The sequence below is a fragment of the Urocitellus parryii genome, chromosome 2, assembly GCF_045843805.1.
Source record: "Urocitellus parryii isolate mUroPar1 chromosome 2, mUroPar1.hap1, whole genome shotgun sequence".
Classification (NCBI taxonomy): Eukaryota; Metazoa; Chordata; class Mammalia; order Rodentia; family Sciuridae; genus Urocitellus; species Urocitellus parryii.
Genome location: NC_135532.1, coordinates 105,266,117 through 105,287,073, shown reverse-complemented (window position 1 = coordinate 105,287,073; position 20,957 = coordinate 105,266,117). Strand labels below are relative to the sequence as shown.

The 20,957-nt window shown below is 42.2% G+C and overlaps 1 protein-coding gene and 1 non-coding gene across 8 annotated transcripts in view; both read right to left on the bottom strand.

The window, feature by feature from the left end:
* Positions 1-5,232: 5,232 nt before the first annotated feature.
* Positions 5,233-5,305, bottom strand: Trnam-cau (transfer RNA methionine (anticodon CAU)). The gene has a single exon. It is a non-coding gene; the product is annotated as a tRNA-Met (tRNA).
* A 764-nt stretch (positions 5,306-6,069) lies between these two features.
* Atp1b3 (ATPase Na+/K+ transporting subunit beta 3) overlaps positions 6,070-20,957 on the bottom strand; it is a 38,490-nt gene continuing 23,602 nt past the window's right edge. For 6 of the 7 annotated variants that reach the window (XM_026385038.2, XM_026385040.2, XM_077795287.1 and 3 more), the window contains 5 exons: positions 20,771-20,878; positions 15,577-15,761; positions 13,021-13,071; positions 9,655-9,741; positions 6,070-7,052 (listed from right to left, as the gene is read on the bottom strand). In XM_026385038.2, coding sequence (XP_026240823.2) covers positions 6,882-7,052; positions 9,655-9,741; positions 13,021-13,071; positions 15,577-15,761; positions 20,771-20,878 — 602 coding nt within the window. In that variant the 3' untranslated portion in view covers positions 6,070-6,881. Of the gene's footprint in view, positions 7,053-9,654; positions 9,742-11,232; positions 11,587-13,020; positions 13,072-15,576; positions 15,762-20,770; positions 20,879-20,957 lie in introns of those variants that run through there. The other variant, XM_077795286.1, reaches the window with a different exon arrangement.

The window sequence follows — 20,957 nt, the reverse complement described above, 5'->3', positions numbered from 1 at the left end:
GGAGTCCCAGGCCACTGAGTCCAGGTGACCTCCCTCAAGGGTCTGACAATACACACCTGAGACAAAAGGCATCACAAACAGGACACATGATGTGATCAGGTCCAAACCCAACAGACAGCCAGAGGCAGGGCTGAGAGAGTCACAGCCCAGGCAGCCTGTGAGTGGTGAGCTCTGAGCAGCACTTCCCTGAGGCAGGGTGGGTGGGGGCGGAGAGGGCCTTCCTGGCAGGCAGGCGGAACAGTCAGGAGCCAGCTCACTTCAGAGGCCCAAGGAGATCACTTACCTGTAGAAAAGATGGCATAGGGCGAGTCTGAAGGGGTGGCAGGCACCACGTGGAAGACGGGACGGGGTGCCATACTCTGCCTCAATGACAAATGCCGTTCGCAGAACAGAGGGGGCCTTCTTCACTGCCCGGGGCCACCCTCCTCAGGGGGATCACTGTGGAAGACACCCGAGGCCAGGGGTGCAGCCCGGTGGTACAGCCTGCACAAGGCCCCGGGTCCCATCCTCAGCACCAGGACCAAACAGGACAGAGGGAACCAAGGCGTCCAAGAAGACCCACCTGGGGCCAGATGACTGTCAGACGAGCGTGTCCTGAGGACACCACCTGTGGCCGAGCCGGCCAGCCAGCCGGGGGCCACCCCACATGTGCTTGTGGGGCCTCTGGGGCGGGCAGCAGCTGCTGCTCCACAGGCTGTCCAGGCGATGTCAAGGCACGACACAAGGCTTCCAAGGAGCCCTGGAGCCCCACCCTGGGGACAGAGGCTTGTGACTGCAGCTCTGGGGTCTCAGCAGGAGGACGGCTTACCAGTGGGACCTGGCCTCAGAATTTAGTTTCCCAAGGTCTTTACCCTCCCTAGAGGGTGACAGAAAGGAGAGCCACTGCCCAGAGCGCTGGACAGGAGTGGCCGCAGTCCAGCTGCTCATCTGTAAGGTCCTTGAGGGCCTCTGGCTTCCACACCACACCTGCCCCAGCACGGCGCCTGCCATAAGTTGTGAGGGTCTCCAAAAACTGCCGAGGCTTCCTGCCTCAGCCTCCCATTGAGCAGAGGCGCTGTTGGTGGCTCCGGCCTTGGCCCCTCGGCTTTGCAGGTGCCGTCACTGGCTGGCCACTGACCCAGGCTGCCCTGTGTGCCGGACTATGTTCCTTCCCTTGTTTTTCTGCAGTCCTGGGAGAGGACACAGCCTGCGGCTCTGGAATGACGGGCATGGGCTGCAGCACCTGCACAGTGTGTCTTGACACGACAGCAAGTGGGCAGCTTTTCTTAGTGGTGAGGTGAGGTCCCTTTGTCTCCAGGCCACTGGCCTCCAGAAGCTTACCGGGTTCCATCAGGAACAAGGGTGTACTGACGGGGACTCAGACCTGAACCACGCTGTCCTGGGGTTGCTGAGCCCACAGCTGTGGGCCCTGCCCTCCCCCAGAACTGCAGAAAACAAGGGAAGGGACATGGCCTGGCACACGCAGCTCTGCCTGCCTCACAGGGCAGCCTGGGTCAGCGGCCAGCCAGGGAGGGCACCTGAAAAGCCGAGGGGCCAAGGCCGGGGCCACAACAGCACCTCTGCTTAGCCCTTGGGAATGTGACTTCTTTGGAGGTCACCCCCTCCTGGGCCTCTCCCCCTCCAATCCCCCTTCACCCTGAACTGCCAGGGCCCTGGGCTCCTGTGGTCCTCAGAGGAATGCAGACTAGGGCCCCACCCAAACGCAGCACCCCACCATCCCACTGAACCAGAACCACATGCAACCAAGTTAGAAAGGCACAGGGCTGGCATCAACTGGGGTTTCTCGACAGTCTGCAGGGCTGAGTTGGGCTGCCAAACCCACCTGCAGCGGGCAATGCACATTCCCTTCTCTGATTTCCACATGGTCCCTTCAGAAAGGAAGCCGTGTGCAAACCCTTCTGAGCTGAGGCCCACTTCTGCCTCAGCTGCCTTGGTTACACTGGAATCCCCGGATAATCCAAACAACTTTAATTCCATCTGCAAAGTCCCTTTGCCACGTGATGTGATATAACCTTGGGCTGGATACCAGAAGGTGAAGACCACACGTACCTAAAATCTTGTGTCCTGCCACAAAGAACTCTCAGCAAGGGTCACACTGGGATGCCTCTCTTCAAAGGGTCTCTGCAGTGCTGGAGCTGGACTTTGGTTCTTCTTTTCCTCCCTTGGTTCTGTTTCTCCCCCTCTGGCCACTGCCACCTTCCACCCTGCCATACAGCATCTCTCAGGACATCCCAAATCCACCCCCCCCCCCCAGCCCTTATCTCAGGGCACACAGACTTCTGCAGGAAACCACAGCCCTTGGTGCACCAATCCCAGTTGCTCTTAGCCAAGCCCCAGCCCCACCCCCGGGGAGAACCACAGGAACAAAGCCAATCTGAAGCTCACCCTGGCTCTGCCTCCACCAGGGACACCTCAACTATGACCTGCAGGGCAGGAAGCCTGGAGCCCCAGTCCCACTCCAGTTCCGGGGCCAGCGTCTCAACCTCCTGGGATTCTCAGCACCATCTTGCTGAGGCAGGTGCCAGACAGCAGCACTGCCGATCTTCCAATCCCAGCAAGTTGTACTTGAGTGGACAGAAGGGCCCAGTCTCCAAACCCAAGCTGGCCTGTCACCAGCTGGTGGGTGGCCAGTCAGATGCAATTTGTTCTTACAAAGGCTCAGGACCCACATGTAATCTTAAAAGACGGATTCAGGAGACGCACAACCCTGTATCAACTCATGTGCCGTGTTCTCCATGTTTAAAGTCCCATCCATCACCAGTCTTAACGCTGAGTGATGTCTGCTTAATTTTTAACTCAGTCCACCCTTGATGGACAAACCCTACCTTTTATGATAATGGTCAAAAACTGTGCTACAGATCGCTGACAGTAGATCCAAAAAATCATCTGTACAATGTTCTGAAAGTTGAAACATGATGCTGTAGTTGTCATAAGAAGGCTTCATTGAAGGACAACAGTCCCTGGAACATGAGAAAATGTTTTGTTCAAAACTCAGCCATTGCAATGTGCAGTGGTGCACAACTGTAATCCCAGCAGCTCAGGAGGCTGAGGTAGGAGGACTGCAAACTCCAAGCCAGCTTCAGCAACTTAGAGCCCCAAGCAACTCAGGGAAGACCATCTTGAAATAAAAAAGGCTGGGGATGTGGCTCAGTGGTGAAGCACCTCTGGGTTCAAGGATAAGCCCTGTGAACACAGAGCCCCATTCTGCAGCAGTCTCCTCATTCAGGAGCATGTGAAAACTCTGGGACCAAATATAATTTCAAAGACAATACTTCTCCTTAGTGTAGGAACTAATGGATCTAAAAACGCTGAAGTCCACTTAGCACACACTGTTCAGTTTTAATTAAACTCCAATTCGACTTTACTGAAGCAAGGGAAGCCAAACGAAAAGAAAAATTCCATATGGACTGTTTAAAATTCATGTAGACATGACCTCCACTTATGCAGAGCGATTCATAGATTTCAACCTGTACCCTTTTCCACTACTGCCCTCGCTTAGGGTGACAGAAAACTGCTCACACCCAAGAGTAGGACTGCAGACATTCCTGAAAAATCAGAAAAACTCAAAAACAGAGGTAGCACTGAAACTGGCCTTTATTGAACATCTACTATATCTGCATTTCATGCAGATTCGTGCAACCCTGAAGGTTGGTATTAACCTCATTTGGCAGATAACTGCAGCTGAGAAGTTAAGCAATATGCTGAAGATTTCTAAGCAATCACATGTAAGTGGGGATTTCAAGCCCATTCTACCTCGTCTATCCAAAATGAGGACTGAGTCCATCTGAACGTGATGTCTCCCAGCAGACTAGAATCTGGGTCCTCCTCACAGGCTGCAACATTGGTGACAGCAATCCTACACTCAGAGCTCACAGGAGGCAGACTGGTGCATCTTAGCTCACCATGGCATGCGTGGGGACATTACCAAAGTACAGCAGAGCTTGAGCAGCATGTGCTAGTCTACAGAAAACTCCACTAAGAGACACTGACACAGGAAGGGGCTGACAGCCTGGGATGTTCAGAGGGACAGACAGAATAATATAGTTGTGTGTCTACAAGTGACCAAAATGATATACTCAGACTTATACCTAAGTAGAGTCCGATGTGAAACAGCTTAGAGATCTAAGAAAAGCAGGCCACCATTTTCCTTTGGCAAGGAATATAACACACTGGTTTTAAATACCCTATCAGCCAAAGTAACCGACCCTGAATCTTCTCTGTCCACTACATCAAACTAGTGCTACGCTCAATCGCCAAGGATGCAAAAGCTGGTTTCCGTCAGGCCGTCTGCTCTTGTTCAGGTTGTGGTCTGAGGGAACAGCACTGCACGGAGGAGGAAGCTGCTGGGTGCTCAGGCTGGAATCTGCACGCCACTGAGAAATCCAGGCAGTGGAGAGCAGGAATGAGTCCTGAAGTTTGGAGGAAAACCTGAAATGCAGCAGAAATGCTGTCCAAATGCAGACTCCAGCTGACCTAGGAAACCCCCATTCTTAGTCTCAGTCCTTTCTTTTACCAGGGAGTGAACCCAGGGGGCACTTAACCACTGGGACACATCCCAAGCCCTTTTTATTTATTTTTAATAAACCCAGATCATGTAGGTTTTTTTTTTAATCTTTTATTTATTTTTATGTGGTGCTGAGGATCAAACCCAGTACTTCACATATACAAGGCAGGCACTCTGCCACTGAGCCAAGCCACAGCCCCCTATTTTAAGACATGGTCTTACTAAGTAGTTTAAGGCCTCACTAAATTGCTGAGGCTGGCAGGTGCCAACACACGGGGGTCTAGTCCAACCCTTAATCCATCCCTCAGGCCCAGCTCTTGGCTTACCCCCCCCACCCACAGAACACTTCCGGTCTCCTGGGACCTTATACTGAAAGGAATTTTTAAAGGACATTAGGAATAATCTAGTCCTACCCCAACTCCATGGCTCCTTCCACATCATGTTACTGTCAGCAGAGCACATCCTGAGTCTCTCTGTTCCCTCCTCCTCTAAAGTCTCTGAGACCACGTTGTTTCATCTCCATATGCTCCAAAAGTCGGGCTTGTCATTCCCTGGCACACAGGACTGTGACAAACAGTATGTAATGCCCCTAATTTTACTGACTGAAGAAAACTGGGCCACTGAGTTGGGGAGGGCACCTGAGGTCACATAGCAGCCAGGGGACAAGCCATGTCCAAACTGCTGAACCAAGGAGGCACTAATACGATGATTTTGGAACTTTTTTGTTTTTGTGGTGCTGGGGATTGAACCCAGGGCCTTATGCACATGAGGCAGGCACTCTACCAACTGAGCTACATTATATAACATTTATTTCTCTTTAAAACCTACTGCTCCATTTCGGATGGCATCTCTATCCTCCTTTTATGTTAGGAATCTGGTCTGCTTTTGTCTAATCTCATTAAAACAAATTTTATCTACATCATATCTCAAAAATCCAAAAGTACAAATTTAATCAGTAACATGTAGTGCACAGGAGCCAAGTGGACAGCTGTTGAGCGCCTGTCACACTAGGCTAGTGGCAGTGGCACCTTGCTGCAGACCACGGCACTCTGCTGCATAGCCTGGTAAGAGCACAACGAGAAAGACTCCAAGAATCGTTTTCTTCAGTTGCAAAGAATTCTGAAGTAAAAGCCACTGCCACTGTGATCTGACTGGGAAACCAGCAGAAAGGCCACTAGGCCACAGAGGCCCATCTGGTCAGGCCCAGCCACCCTGTGCCCCCACAGCATTTCCACACTGCCACTCCTGAGCCAGCTGGGCTGTCTTGATGGTCTCAACTGCAGCAACACAGAAAACTTCAAGAAATACGCTCTGGTTTGTTTTTTTGTTTTGTTTTAAGCAGGAACAAAGTAAAAATAGGAACAGGGCTTTTTTAAAAAAAATCCACAGATTATGTGGGAAGCACACCTTTCCCCAGAGGAGAAAGTAGCTCAAATTATGACAGTCCCACCAAGAACACAACTAAAGCAGCAGAGGAAACACCCCTGACACTAACCAACAACGTGCCATAAAAAACTTAACTTGGTTTCAAGCTGCAAATAAGTTCCAAGTTTTTATATTCCACAATTTATATCTTTTATTGGAGTCCACAGTCTGCTAAATAAAAGCAATAAGACATTTCACAAATTATTGCACAATTTAAGTCTTATGAATTTAATTTCATAAAAAATTAGCTTCATATTAACCCTGGCTAACCTAAAGACGCTGTGTCTTCTATGGACTAAAATACATCCACTACAGGAGATTTATCCATCACTAAAATAATCCCATATATATATTTTTAAGCATGGTTTACAACAAAACATTTGTGTTCTTAATCAAAAGATCCACAGACTAGTTCAGAATGTAAAAAATAATTTTACAAAAAAATCCAAGATAACACTTTTAGATCCACTTTTATTTTCTTTTTTTCCTCCTCACATACAGAACTTCTCCACACACACTGCTTGCAGCTATAAAGTCACTTGATGTTGGCCAGGTACCATTTTATCCCTAAAACTTTGTTGGCATCAAAATATGACAGTTAACCAGTGTTAAATCCATAAAATATTTACATAGCACAGCACATTAAGCTTTAGACACTTGGCAATTAAACCACATAAAAAGAGGGCAAGACCCCATCCTACGTGTTCAGAATCAGGTATTCACTGGTCCCTATCAGGCGAATGGACTGGTTCAAAGGGCAGCAGAGGCAACAGGCAGTTACTTCAGAGGACACTGAACACTATGATCTGGAAGCCCGTTATGATGTCACCCCAGTGTCATGTACCACACACCTTCTCCAAGGTGGTCTCTTAATTCTAGAATGGCAGGTCCAGCTGATGCAAAATGAAGACAGACAACACAACATTTATTCTGTGGAGACATCCTACACATACTATGCACGTGCTATAATTTTGAACACAACTCGTCCCAAAAACTTGTCACGATCATTCTGGTTTTTTAGGTTGGGTGATCCATCAATTTTGCACTCAACTGTTACTTCATTCCTGGTACTATTAGATCCAAGGATGACCTGGACAGCAACTAATGGCTGCAGATATCCCACCTGGCAAATAAAGGAAAATATATGAATTCAAATTCCATAGTAACTTCATCTATACTTTGTTAGGAATTGATTACTCTGCAAATTTTTAAAATTTTTAATAGACCTGTCATGTTCTTTGCCTTATTTACTTTTTTTTTTTTTTAGAGAGAGAATTTTTAATATTTATTTTTTAGTTCTCGGCGGACACAACATCTTTGTTGGTATGTGGTGCTGAGGATCGAACCCGGGCCACACGCATACCAGACGAGTGTGCTACCGCTTGAGCCACATCCCCAGCCCTTATTTACTTTTTTAAAAATAAAGTGTTGAAGACTATGAATTTTCCTGAGTACTGCTTTGAGTATATTCCATAGATGGTAATTCCATAGATGGTATATTGTTTAAACATTCTATAATCTTGGTTTTTTTCATTCAAGGGTTAATAGAAGGCTTCTACTACCTCCACATGTGGAAGGGTCTTTTTATTTTAAAAATTTCTAGATTTATTTTGGGTTAGAAATACAATAATATACTTCTATAATATGAAACTAAAATTTGTATTTTTATGGGCTGACGTTATAGCTCAGTGGTAGAGCATTTGCCTAGTGTGTATGAGGCACTGGGTTTGATCCTCAGCACCACATAAAAATAAATAAAAATAAAGGTATTGTGTCCATCTACATCTAAAAAAACATTTTTTTAAAAAAACGTATTTTTTATGACAACTTTTTTGACTGCTCTGTGTGCGTGTGATATACACTGGTCCAAAAGGCAGCAGAGGCAACACTAGGATTTAAAAGCTCATTATAATGCTGCCCCAGGAAGTAAAAAATCAACTTAAGATACGTGTTCACTATGGCCTCTTATGTTATATTTGGTAAACAGTCATCAGATCTACCTGATTTTACTTAGGTCTATATCCTATATGTAAAATAGTAGGTATACAGAGCCTTACTTTAAGTCACTGTGCAACTTGGTGCAAACATACTCCTGGTTATTTTAGCTTCATTATGGTTCTTAAAGACTATTCTTTCCTAAAAGGAACCAGGGCTGATTCCTGGGCTGGGGCAGGAAAAGTGTGCAAGATGAATCTGGAGTACCTTATGATGCCAGAATATAAGGAAGTGCTCAGAGAATTATAGGAGCATGTCAAAAGGACACAGAAGCCAGTCTAAAGACGTTCTGCTAGCCAAATCTGGGACAATTTTAACAACAAAATAGTAATTATTATAGATTGTAAACCCTAAATTAAAGAAGAATCCATGAGTCTACTGTGCTAAAATAAATAACTGGAGAAGGGAAGGCTCTTGTGTACAGCAGAATGCTAACTATCAAATGGAAAAAGATGAAAGTGAACAACCTGGCTTTAGGAACCATCATCCCACTAATAAATGACCCAGGCAAAAATCAACAAATGCTAAAGTTCTAGCCCAAACAGTAGTTTATATTCTCAGAGCACACCCGATACGTGATACTTATTGATGAAAAGGCAAAAATAACTTGACAGTGTAGAAACCTTGCTGACTCCACCTTAAAAAAATAAACGAGCTAACATCACTATCAATTGGATTAATCGACACCATGTCCCTTCTGATGTGACCTCTGAGAACACATTTCTTCTCAGGCACTACTGATGAAAGTGCCCAGAAGACAGAGAGGGAGGGAGGCAGGAAAAACTGATGAACCCAAACTAAGGAACATAAAGTAAACCAAAAATAGTTCATACACTTGGGAATACAAGAAAATGAAACAGGAACTGGGGAACTGGTCCAGATTTGGAGACCACAGACTGCTGAAGATGCACTTAGTGCAAAAACTTAGTCCCAAATGATTCAGATGGGGGAAATGTATGTACTTAAAAAATGATGACTGCTAAGACAAGTGAGGAAAAATATTAAAATCTGGGAACTCTGTACCATGTATTATTTTAACCACTTCAAGGATGGAATTTCAAAACACAAAGATGAAAGGGGTTAGAAACTGGCTCAGTGGCAGAGTACTTTTAATCTAATAGACATGGGCCCTGGGTTCAATCCCCAGCACTGCAAATAAATAGATAGATAGATAGATAAATAAATAAATAAATAGTATATATATAGCACGGTCCAAATTTTATAAATGAACATATATATATTTCTAGAAAAATATGGACAAAACTGTACTACAATATATTCATACCTATGTAATGAGGTTTTTTTAAAAAAATGTTTTTAGTTGTAGTTGGACACAATACCTTTATTTTATTTTTACGTGGTGCTGAGGATCGAACCCAGGTCCTTGCTCGTGCTAGGTGAGCGCTCTATCGCTGAGCCACAACTCCAGCCCTGTAATGAGCTTTCTGATTTCTTTAGTACTCTTCTACTTTCTCTAAATATGTACATACTGAATAAGCATATAATGAAAGAGAAAATGGTATTTTGAAAACAATCATCCTTTAACTTGTCTGCTTAGGTTTGTGTTCTTAACTGTAGACAGGGAAGCTCCACTTGCCCTCACCAACTGTCTTTAAAAGCCCAAAGCGCTGATGAACAAACTTCATAGATCATGTGTCTACCTACCTCAGATGGGATAGTTCAATTTCCCAAAAGAGTAAGTATGACATAAATAACTTCTAAATACTTACATGCAGTTTTTTCCCATAATATGGAAAATACTTTAAGTCTATAACTCCAAGATTAGGATATGTTTCTACAATTGCTGTGCTTCCATCCTAGAGTTGAAAGCAAAAGAAACCCATTTTAGGACACGAAAAGAATTTTAAAATGTGTTTATAGTTAAAGCAGAATCAATTGGAAACACTATGGAGAACTATATTGCTACTCCAACTATATTATGTCTATTTTTGAGAAGATACTTAAAGTAACTAAAAAAAACCCCTTTGACACAGACTATCCTGATGCTTCAAAAATGACCTGCATAACCTACACTCTTTCACCAGGTCCCTTCTAACTTACAGATGTTCTACTGTAAAATCTTATCTGCTCTCCAACTGTTCAAATGCCAGCTCTCTGGCCTCTGACAACAGGAATACACCACCAGGTTTGGCACCAAGTTTTCCTGAGATGAATAAAAACATTGTGGAAATATTATCTGGAAAGCAGTGGCTACTGCAAGCTGCCAATCTAGAAAGCAGCACTCAGGACAGGAAATTATGGTTAGTAACCATAATCACCACAACCAGGTGAAACCACTGACAGAAATTTATCCACATTTCCCATGAATTAGTTTTTGAGCACATGAAAACCATTCAGTATTTGAGTCTCCTGGTATTCCAGGCATTTAAAAACTTCATAAACATGACTAAATACTTGAATTTTAGAAGAGTAAACCTATTCTATGTTGTGTGGTGTTGGGATGGAACCCAGGGCCTCGTGCGTGCTAAGCATGCACTCCACCACTCATTCCCAGTTTGTACATTCTTCTTCGTTTTTCTTTCCTTTTATGGTACAGGAAACTGAACTCAGGGGTGCTCTATCTCCAAGCCATAGACCCACCTTTTGTATTTTTTGAAACAGTGTCTCAGTGAGTTGCCCAGGTTGGCCTCACACTTGTGATCCTTCTGCCTCAGCCTCCCGAGTAGTTGAGATTACAGGCGTGGGCCAACAGACCCTGTTCATTAATTTTTACTTTTGAAAGCATACATCAAATAATATAGCAAAACTAAGAATCAAACAAGAAGTTCTTCTCTCTGCTTATATCATCTCACATGTCAGGGGACAAGAATAAGAAATGCACAAACAAGAGGCACTAGGAGCAAGAGAACATAAGCAAGAGTAATGGCCTCACCTTCCAGGAAGGACAAGGTCTAATGATCCACATCAAGAATACATGGAAAGAGCAGAAGATAGCAAAGGACAAATGTAAGGACACAACACAAAATAAAAGACACAGGCACTGCATAAAAAGATATGTGCATCAACTAAGGGATTTAAACTGAAGAACACTTGATTTAGACAATGCTAACAGAAAACACTAGTTACAAAATATTGTATATGCTACGTGGCCACACCACTAAAATTCATGGGCTCCACCTGGCTCTCATGGAGCTAGGCTAGGAGTCACAGTTTTATAAGAATTTCTTCCAATTTTGTTTTTTTCTTTTAAACAAAAATAAAACTCTAAAAACAACAAAAAACACCCCCACTATTTTGATTATTTTATGTACTTAACCCACATCTCTTCAAAGCAAATTTGAATTGTTACATCTAGATTTTATTCAATATCATGATTCCCATCTATTCTAGAAGCAAAGAGGTACATAATAGATACAAAGGAAAAAAATGCCTTTAAAGCCTTGAGGGCAGGTTTACATGGACTTCTTGATAATGGCCAAAAACTTGCAAAATGAAAATCTTGGGGAAGAGTTTAAAGCTTCTGCCCCTGTGGCCTGGGTGCCTGTTTTCTTCTTAGGTGACATTGGCTTCATGGACCCACCATTCCAAGCTTGTGTACAGAGTCTGTTCATGTGTGAAGACAAAAGCTCCCGTGTACAGGTACACTGCAGAAAATTAGCACTTCCACCTTGCTGAGGCCCAGTACCAAACCTCAGAACTTTCTAACAGAAAGATGTTAAGCAAATCCTGAGAATCGGAGAGTTACATGATACTTTTTCTTATAAGATATAATCTTACAAGAAAGCCATAATGCCCTTAAGAAGTGACAGTACATGCTCTCTAGATCTTTACAAGAATTTATCTCAGAAAGCTCAGCTTAGATGTGTAGCATGTAATTTTAAGTGAAATTCTGGCTTTTTAAATTGTTTTTGGTGCCGGGGACTGAACCCAGGGTCTTCAGTAGGAGATTCTGTTTTTTGTGTTTTTTTTTTGACAGCTTTGGGGGTCGCGGGGGGATCGGGGATTAAACTCGGAGGCATTCAACCACTGAGCCAAGCCCTATTTTCTATTTTATTTAGGGACAGGGTCTAACTGAGTTGCTTAGTGCCTTGCTAAACTGTTGAGGCTGGCTTTGAACTCAAGATCCTCCTACCTCAGGCTCCTGACACTCTGAGATTACAGGTGTTGTGCCACAGCTCCCAGGCGAGATTCTGGTTCTTTATCTCAGTTTCCTACAGAAGTAACTGTGGCAGAAGGAGGTAAAGTAACTTGCCGACAGTCACAATGTAGACTTCTTACTCAGCTGAGAGGACACAAACTTCTTGGCTTATTAGTCTAATCTAAATAGTGATCAAATACTCAAAAAATTTAAAATGATACTTTAAAGCAGGGTTCTCAAGCATGTGCCCCAGACCAACTGATTCAGAAACTATGGGGATGGAACCCAATAGACCCAAGTGATTCTGACAGATGAGTAAGCAGTTTGTGCCCAAATAAGAAAACCACCTGGAATTGAAGGAATTATAATTTTTCCCCACAACTTTAGAAGTGATTTCAATGCAACAATTTAGGTAAAACACTTCTGACAAAACAATTGGGGTTGAATGCTAATATTTATTAGCATAATAACAGAATTAAGTTTACAAATTAACAGTTTCTCCTCAGAACTCTTACCCATCTTTTATATATTTGTCTTAGATGTATTTGCAGCATGGAGAGAAAACAAAAGAAGTTATGAAATGAAAAATGCACAGTAGTCTGGAAAATAATGTAGGGATGGGGAGAAAAACAATACCTCTACCTTCTGGAAAATGAACCACCTTTTAACTCTCAGATGGCACTGAGGTTTGGCACACCAATTTATATACCAAGACAGAAAACATGATATAGTAATATTAAAACACTACAGTTACATTCTAAGATGAGAGTGTGAACCTCAAAACTGGTGAAACAGTGTACGTGTGAGGCCAAACACACAGAAAACATCACGCTGAACCATCACTAGGAAAGAGAAAGAAGAGCTGCTACTGAACAGTGAGGGGACTTAGGAAAGAAAAAAGATGGCTAAACTCACTCGAGTGAGTTTACTTAAAATACTAAAGTATTTTAAGAAACATCAGAGCTTTAAAAGTTGAGATTTTAAAAAAAATACTAACCTTTGGAACACATTCTATCCTTGGATCTCCTTCGGGTTTTAATCCAATTATCTAAGGTTAAGAAACAATGATTAGTGTAAACATCACACACATGTGCAATGGAACCTTCTCCTCTATGGCTGGGGACCAGAGATCAGGGATGAGGGACCAGGAAGTTGAGATTGACTATCTTTTACTTTGATTTGGGGGGCATTAAAATTAACTTGCCAATATAATAATTTTCTTGCCAATTAACCATCTTACTGCTATCCTGAAGAGATTTAGAAAATGCATCCATTAACAAACACAGTTGTGTACTTTGCTAACCTTAAAACAAGAAAACAAACAAACAAAACCCCCAGAAAACCTAAAACCTAATTATATAGTTGAACAAATCATTTAATATAAATATTAAGAACTGCAGCTGAGCATGGTGGCATACACCTGTAATTCCATCGGCTCAGGAGACTAAGGCAGGAGGACTGCAAGTTCAAAGCCAGCCTCAGCAACTTATCAAGGCCCTGTTTCAAAATAATAAAAAGGGCTGGAGATGTAAATCAGTAGTAAAGCACTCCAGGGTTAAATCTCTGGTATTAAAAATAAAACAAACTCTCCAAAGGCAGAATAAACTGTTAATTTGTGGTGCTGAACCCAGAGACTTGCACAATAGACAAGTATTCTATCTCTGAGCTACATCCCCAGCTTCCCTTCTTTTTAAATTTTGAGTCAGGTCTCTCTAAATTGCCCAGGCTGGTCTTGAACTTTCAATCCTCCTGACTCAGCCTTCTGAGTAGCTGAGATTCCGGGCATGAGCAAATAACTTTTACGAAAACAAATTAAGTCATAATGCCCACTAAGTGTCACCTTATTTCAGTTATCTGGTTCCACAAAAGCACACAAAGGCACACATTGGTACTATGCACCAAGGCTACTTCATTTACGTCAGTTATAACCATGTGAATGGTAACAGGTTTATCCATCTATTTATCCATCTATTTTGTAAGAGGACCTTTTGGCATTCTGAATAAATATGTAGTTTACATGTCAATGCTTCTAAAATACAAATACTCCTCTCAAATAAAAAACACTGTTGCAACCTATATAAAATAATACCAAAAGCAAGAAGTAGCCTTGCACAGGCAATGACTTTGGGATTATACAAGTAAAATTTCTATATTAGGTATGTACATGTTAACACAGATCCCTATGTCTGCCACTGCCCTTCTGTCAAGTTCTGCAGAAAAAACCCTCAAGTGAGTGTGGTCTCAGACTCCCATTGTTCAGGAAAGTCATCCTAAGGGAAAAAAGCCAGAAGGTTGGACCTGTCAGACAGGGACTCCTTCTTTTGACTTTCTATTGGGAAGATATCTGTCAGCAGGATAAGATTATAAAAGGCATCTCTATTAAAAATAATAATAATAATAATAAATTTAATTTCTCTTACAAACAGATCATCTAGTTTCACATTACTTTTGGCTTATTTTGTTAACCTTAATTTTTGTTGAAATGTCTCACTAATCATTTACTGGCTATCTGCCATGTTGTCAGGCAATTTTTCAGAAGGTCTCTAGAATTTTACAGGACAAACTAGAAACTGTCATTGTCTGTGGTCTCTCAAAGGGCAGGTGACAAAGCTGCAAGAGGACCAGTCTGTCACTTCAGGGTCTCGCTGGTTCTACCCACAGGAAATCTTATTTAGCACTGCCAACTTCAGAAGACTCAAGTTTTATTTTTACTAGGGTGGCAGCAATTTTCTTACCAATGGTGACTTCAGTAATATGTGAACTTAGGATCTTGTGAGTAAAGGACCAGGAATGATCCACTTTTCAAGGGAGACTTTGAAAGGTCTCAAAATACAGCTCTATCAGAGAAACTCTGTGGCATGCTATTTAAAGAGCAGCCAGGCATCAGGGTCATTTCACTATAGAGGGGCAAGCAGCTTCCTTGGCATAATGACCCTAAATCCATTACTGCTCTCACATAATGAACGTTATTGGCTCCTTACTCTGCTACTGACTGTGTTCAGGCACTATTTCTGTTAACAACAAAAAGCTGTTACCACTGCAATATCCCAGGAAGCTCACCTGCATGGGATTTTATTTCTATTTCCACCATTTCATCACATACACACATAACACAGAATTATCCTTTACTATTAAATATTTATAAAAAGCTAAATATAACCCATGAATAAACCAGGGATTGAACCCAGAGGCACTTAACCTCTGAGCCACATCTCCAGCCCTTTTTATTTTGAGACAGGCTCTCACTAAATTACCTAGGGCCTCACTAAGTTGCTGAGGCTGGCTTTGAACTTGGAATTCTCCTGCCTCAGCCTCTGGAGCTACTGGGATTACAAGTATGTACCACTGTGCCAGTCCTGCTACACATTTTTCAAAGCAATAAATATCACTGCTGGCCTTTTAAGCAAACTACTCCCCAATGAGGTAACATTTAATAAGAAGGCATTAACTGATCTAAATGATCAAATGATCTAAATGATCAAATGATCTAAAAATAGCTTCTTAACAAAGGATTTTAGAAACAAGCCCCAGCAGAGGTTAATTATGTACGTACTCTGTTCATTTTTACAAGAATACAAGGTTTTCCTTTGGAATAGCCAAAATCAGGATCATCTATACCATTGCATTCTTGGAGTAAGGCAAGAGGAAACTGACATGCAGTATAAACTGGACCCTTCTGTTCAAAAGGAACTCCATCAGGACAGTCTTTGAGATTACTCTGTTCTTCTCCAGAATATGCTGAAAAGGAAACATAGTCAAAAAAAGATTAGATACAACCAGGAATACAACTTCTTCTGGATGATTTTCCTCAAAGATAAAAACAGCAATGCTAATTCCTAGATAACATCAGGGGAAGAATGCTAACTTTATTGCATTCCCACAACTGTACAAATTGGATCATAGATTAATCTCTTTTGTCACCATTAGGTGGCACCAGCCATGGCTATAACATTACCTGAAAATCTTTAATGTGCTTGGACCAAAAAAAACAACAATAGTAAGGACTTTAAAAAAAGCATTGCCATTCCGGATTACAATGTTATAGGGAAGACAAACATTAAGTATAAAATTGCAGTCATGAAGATACGCAACATTAGGATAGTCTCCACTAATGGGAAGGCAATTGGGCTGAGAGAAGAAGGGCAGGGGGGTGAGTTAAGGAAGCTGAGAAAGCACTTTTGATGAAGAAAGGCACCGGCCAGACGAGGTGTTTTAAAAGAATTAGGAATGGAGGACCGTTGTACCAAAGAGCCCAAAACAATCTACTAAATGTTTTAAACCAGGGGAAGTGGCAAGGATGGAATGACCATATTTATATGTCATGAAAATATTTATGCCATGACTAGCTGTGATGTGGGAAATCAACTAGAAGGAGAAATAACAAGGATCCTGAAAACCAGACAGGAGTCTGTTAAAGCAGCCCAAGTAAGACACAGCATTAGTTCAGAGAAGATTGTCTGTTAAGACTGAGGTGGCTAGGTGGACTTAAAAGCATAAAGGAATAAAATGGTCAGAAATTGGAAATGTGAAGGAAAGGAGGTGGAAAAATACCCAATGCCCGATACAATGTTAGTTCTGCAGCAAATGCACTGAGGCATGAGGTGGTGGGACAGTGAACAAGTCTGATCTGATCCTGGTCCTCAATGAAATTAGTCTAGTGAAAGACAAAAATAATTAATATATGGTGTAATAATGCCTCAATAAGAACGACCAGTGTGTGGGCATAACCAGTAAAAGTCCACCGAAAATGAATTCACCAAAACAGAAACCAAAATTTCAAAGGAAGTGCTTTTAAAGGAAGCACCAATCTTTTTTTCCCAAACTTTTGGCTTCATCATATAAAAAACTAGATTATTATGAGAACTATGCACACACAGGAGGAGTGGGGGAGGGTTTGCTGGTGATTGACCCCAGAGATTTGCATGTTAAGCACAGGCTCAGCCACACCCCCAGTATTATGTACTCATTTAAAAGCAAAGGACTCAGGAATTTGGAGTGCAGAGGTGGACACTGACAACACACAGCACCCAGCTCCCATCACCTCCTTCTTGTAACAAACACTCAAATCCTTCAGCAGTCCCCAAGGGCTTCCACTGGGCACACTGTGGGTGCAGGTCAGATCATCAGTTATTGTGCTTTATTATGGTGACTTCTACTTCCACACAAAATCACTACAAATGTAAGAGGATGGATGGGAAGCAGTCAGATTGTAAAGTCCCTGCCAAGGGAATGATGGAAACCTTATATTAGTCTCAGAGTAACCAAATAGCCCCTCCCGTATATCTAAGGAAAGCTTCAAAGAAGACAAACCAAGATAATCAGTGAAAAACAAATGAACCTAAAGGAAAGAGATAACCCCAAATCAAGTCCTGCAAAATGATATTTTAGAAAGTGAAATCAGACAAATTTAAGAACCCTAAAGAAAGAAATTGAAAAACAAAGCAAAAACCTTGCAAAGAAAAAAGGCAAACACAAGAAGAACTTGGCATGCTTGAGACCCTGGATTCAAACCCCAGCATCTCTCTCACACTCTTTAAAAACAAAACAAACAAACAAACAAACAACAACAACAAAAATAAAAATCCAAAGGAGTAAATTAAGAATAAAAAGAAGAGCTGGGTGTGGTAGCACATGCCTGCAGCTCAGGAGGCCAAGACAGGAGGATCCCAAGTTCAAAGCCAGCCTCAGCAATGGTAAGGCACAAAGCATCTCAGTGAGACCCTGTCTCTAAATAAAATACAAAATAGGGTTGGGGATGTAGCTCAAACAAGTGGTAAACAAGTCCCTAAAGATAGCTCTGAATCAAAGTACCTCAACTGTAAAAGCAAATTAGGTCACTGTCAGAAATAAAGGGCTCAAAATTTACATTTTATGTATCCTTTCTTACAAAGTTACTTGAATATGTACTTCATCAAAACTAGGTAGGGAGGGGCCTGTAGTGTAGCTCAGTGGTTAAGGGCCTGCTTAGCATGCTGAGGCCTTCATCACATCATCACAATAATAAAAACCAAACAGAACCGGGGAGTAACTTAAGAATAAAGAAAAAGAAGGGAACAATAGATTCAACCAAGCAAGTGGTGAAATGAAGTCCCCATAGACACAGGAGTAGAGCCTATACAGCATCAGTACACAGGCAGCAGGAGGGAGAGGGTTATACAAGATTTTCAGAAAAAGATGTGAATGGTAGTTACAAATGGGAGAGTCAGGAGAGAATGCCCACGGGTAACTGAAGATGGAAAGAATAAGTGTGAAACAGCAACCTATGATGAAACCAGACAGGAGTCAATTACCACTGAATTGAGAAGGGGCAAGGTCAAGGCATAGGAGCTAAGTGAAGATGCATAAGTGAAAACTCATAATTAACAATGATAAATAACAATAAATGAACATGATTAATCAAGAACCAGCAAAGTATATTCAGAAATGCGTTAGAAAAGCATCACAAGACCAAAGTCAAAAGCATGAAGCTATTTCCTATGAAATGTACCAGATTCAGACTATTTCTCCTGTGATCCCAGGGCTCCCTCCCTTGCCAACCACCATCACTCTGTAACAACTTCCCTGTTTCCACATTGCAGTCTACTTTCAAAAGGTTGCCTGTGTGGTCCTTTAAAACTCTGAGTTATCATGTAATTCCCTGCTTAAAACCCCTCATTGTGGCCACTGCAGAGCCAAAGAACTTAACTGGCCTCTAAGCATCTACAGTCTGATCCTCCTTCACTCTCTGATGTCATTCTCCTACCTCTTTTCCCTGGGTTCACTCTACCCAGCCCCTCTTCCTCCTTCCTTGATGAACCTTGACCATAGATACAATAAACCTTAGGGCCTCTGCACCTATCGTTTCCTCTTTGGACATTTCCATTGCTAGTTCCATTACCTTCTTCACTCTTTCATGGGTTCCTTTCACTGTAGCTTTCCCAGGCCACACTGTTTAAGTCTGCAACCTTTCCCATCTCTCCCTGCTTTTTTTCGATTTAGCACTTAATAGTTTCTAATACTCTATAGACCATGAGTTCCATGAAGATAGGGTTTTTCTTTTGTTCACTGAAGGAACCCAGATGAGCTTGCTACAAAACATTTGTTGACTGCACAGGACCAAAGGTAGAAAGGTGTAGGGCAGGAAACTACTATTTTCACTCTACAAGTTTATCATTTGATTTTATTGTTATTGTTGTTGTTACTGAACCCAAGGCCTCATCATGCATGCTAGTACCATCTGACTTTTAAACTAGATAATACTTTCACAAAAATGTCTTATCTTAAATAATAAAACATATTTAACTAGCAAGGCAAAGACAGGAAGATAGCTAGCAGATAATGTGGGATCAAAAGCAGTTTTTGAGGGTAGGAAAGTGGTTCAGTGGTAGCATATTGCCTGGCATGAGTGAGGCTTGGGGTTTGGTCCCCATCCCAGCACCGATCCTCTCTCCTCAGCCTCCTGAGCCACTGGGACAGATATGCATCACTGTGCCAGGGTCGTATTTCTCTTGCATGAAGAATATGAGGTATAGGGAAAAGGTAAAGAGTGAGAAGTTTAAGTAGAATTTGGCAATGAACCCTTCAGAGAATCAGAGAAAGTCATGGTGGTCACCAGGCAGGCAAGTGCGTCCACCTGGGGGAAGTGATCAGATATCCAAAGTGCTAACTAGTCCTGTCTTCGGCAGCTCAGCTGTTCAGGGCAGGCTCAGAGGAGGAGCTCCACAGACTGGCCACATACTGAGAGGCAAGGGATTTCAGAGTACCAGCAAAAGGAAAAACTAAATGAAAATCCACAGAATTAATAAGCTAGGTAAGAACGGATGGTGGAGATGGGAGCTGACATAAAGAATCAGCTAATTGAAGTCCACATAAACTGAAGTTTATGATGCTGAATAAACTGGAAGAAAGTTGAACAAGCAAGCTAGGAAGACAGAAGATGGGAGCAGGAAAGCTTGCTCAATCAGTGCTTCTGCCAAAGAAGTCCTCCCCTGGTCCAGGAAACACGCACATGCACACACCTGTCTGTCTGAGGGGAAGACGATGTAGGTGACCAGAAACCCACAGGCCAGGGCTTTTGGTGATTATTCGTATGACTGGTTAGGTCAAGGAAAATAGGAGAAAATAGTGAGCCAGGGTGTCTATTAAAGAGCACTGTGAACTGGTAACTGAAAAATTCATAACTAATACATAAAAAATCTGACACAGGCTGATTTTCTTTGAATGATGACTATACTCATCTTCCACATAAGTACTATACTAGATGAAAAGACTCAAATACTGGGCAAGGAGTGTGGCTCATATTTAATGTTTTAAATATTTTTTAGTTTTTAATGTTTCAACAAACCTGGTATACTTATTATAGGACAGATTAAAAATCAAATCAACCGTTCACCAGGCTTAGGCCCCTATATCTTTCCATAGATTGGAATATTCTTACAACTGATAAAAAGAGGAAGGCACTGGGCATGGTGGCCCACACCTGTAATCCTAGCAGCTTGGGATGCTGAGGCAGGAGGATCACAAGTTCGAAGCCAGTCCCAGCAACCTAGTGAGACCCTGTCTCAAAACAAAAAATAAAAAGAACTAGGAATGTGGCTCAGTGGTTAAGTGCCTCAGGGTTCAATCCCTGGTACTCAAAAACAAGCAAACAACAACAAAAAAAAGAGCATGAAGAGGTAAAACAAACTTTTAAGAATGATATTTCTAAAAGTCATCATGATTTGGTGTGAGGTTTTAATCTTTACCTTACTCTAAGAAAAGATACTTACATTTTAGAAACTTCTTAAGGTCTTTAACGTACCCTTCATAGGAACTTGGATCTGATACACTAAATGTATATTCCAACGCAGTCACTGGTTTTGGGAAAACCATAAGTCCTAAAAAGAGATTAAAGAAAAAGGTGGGAAATTAACTGTGAAATTCCCTTCTCTCTTCCTCCTAATTCTTATCCATAAA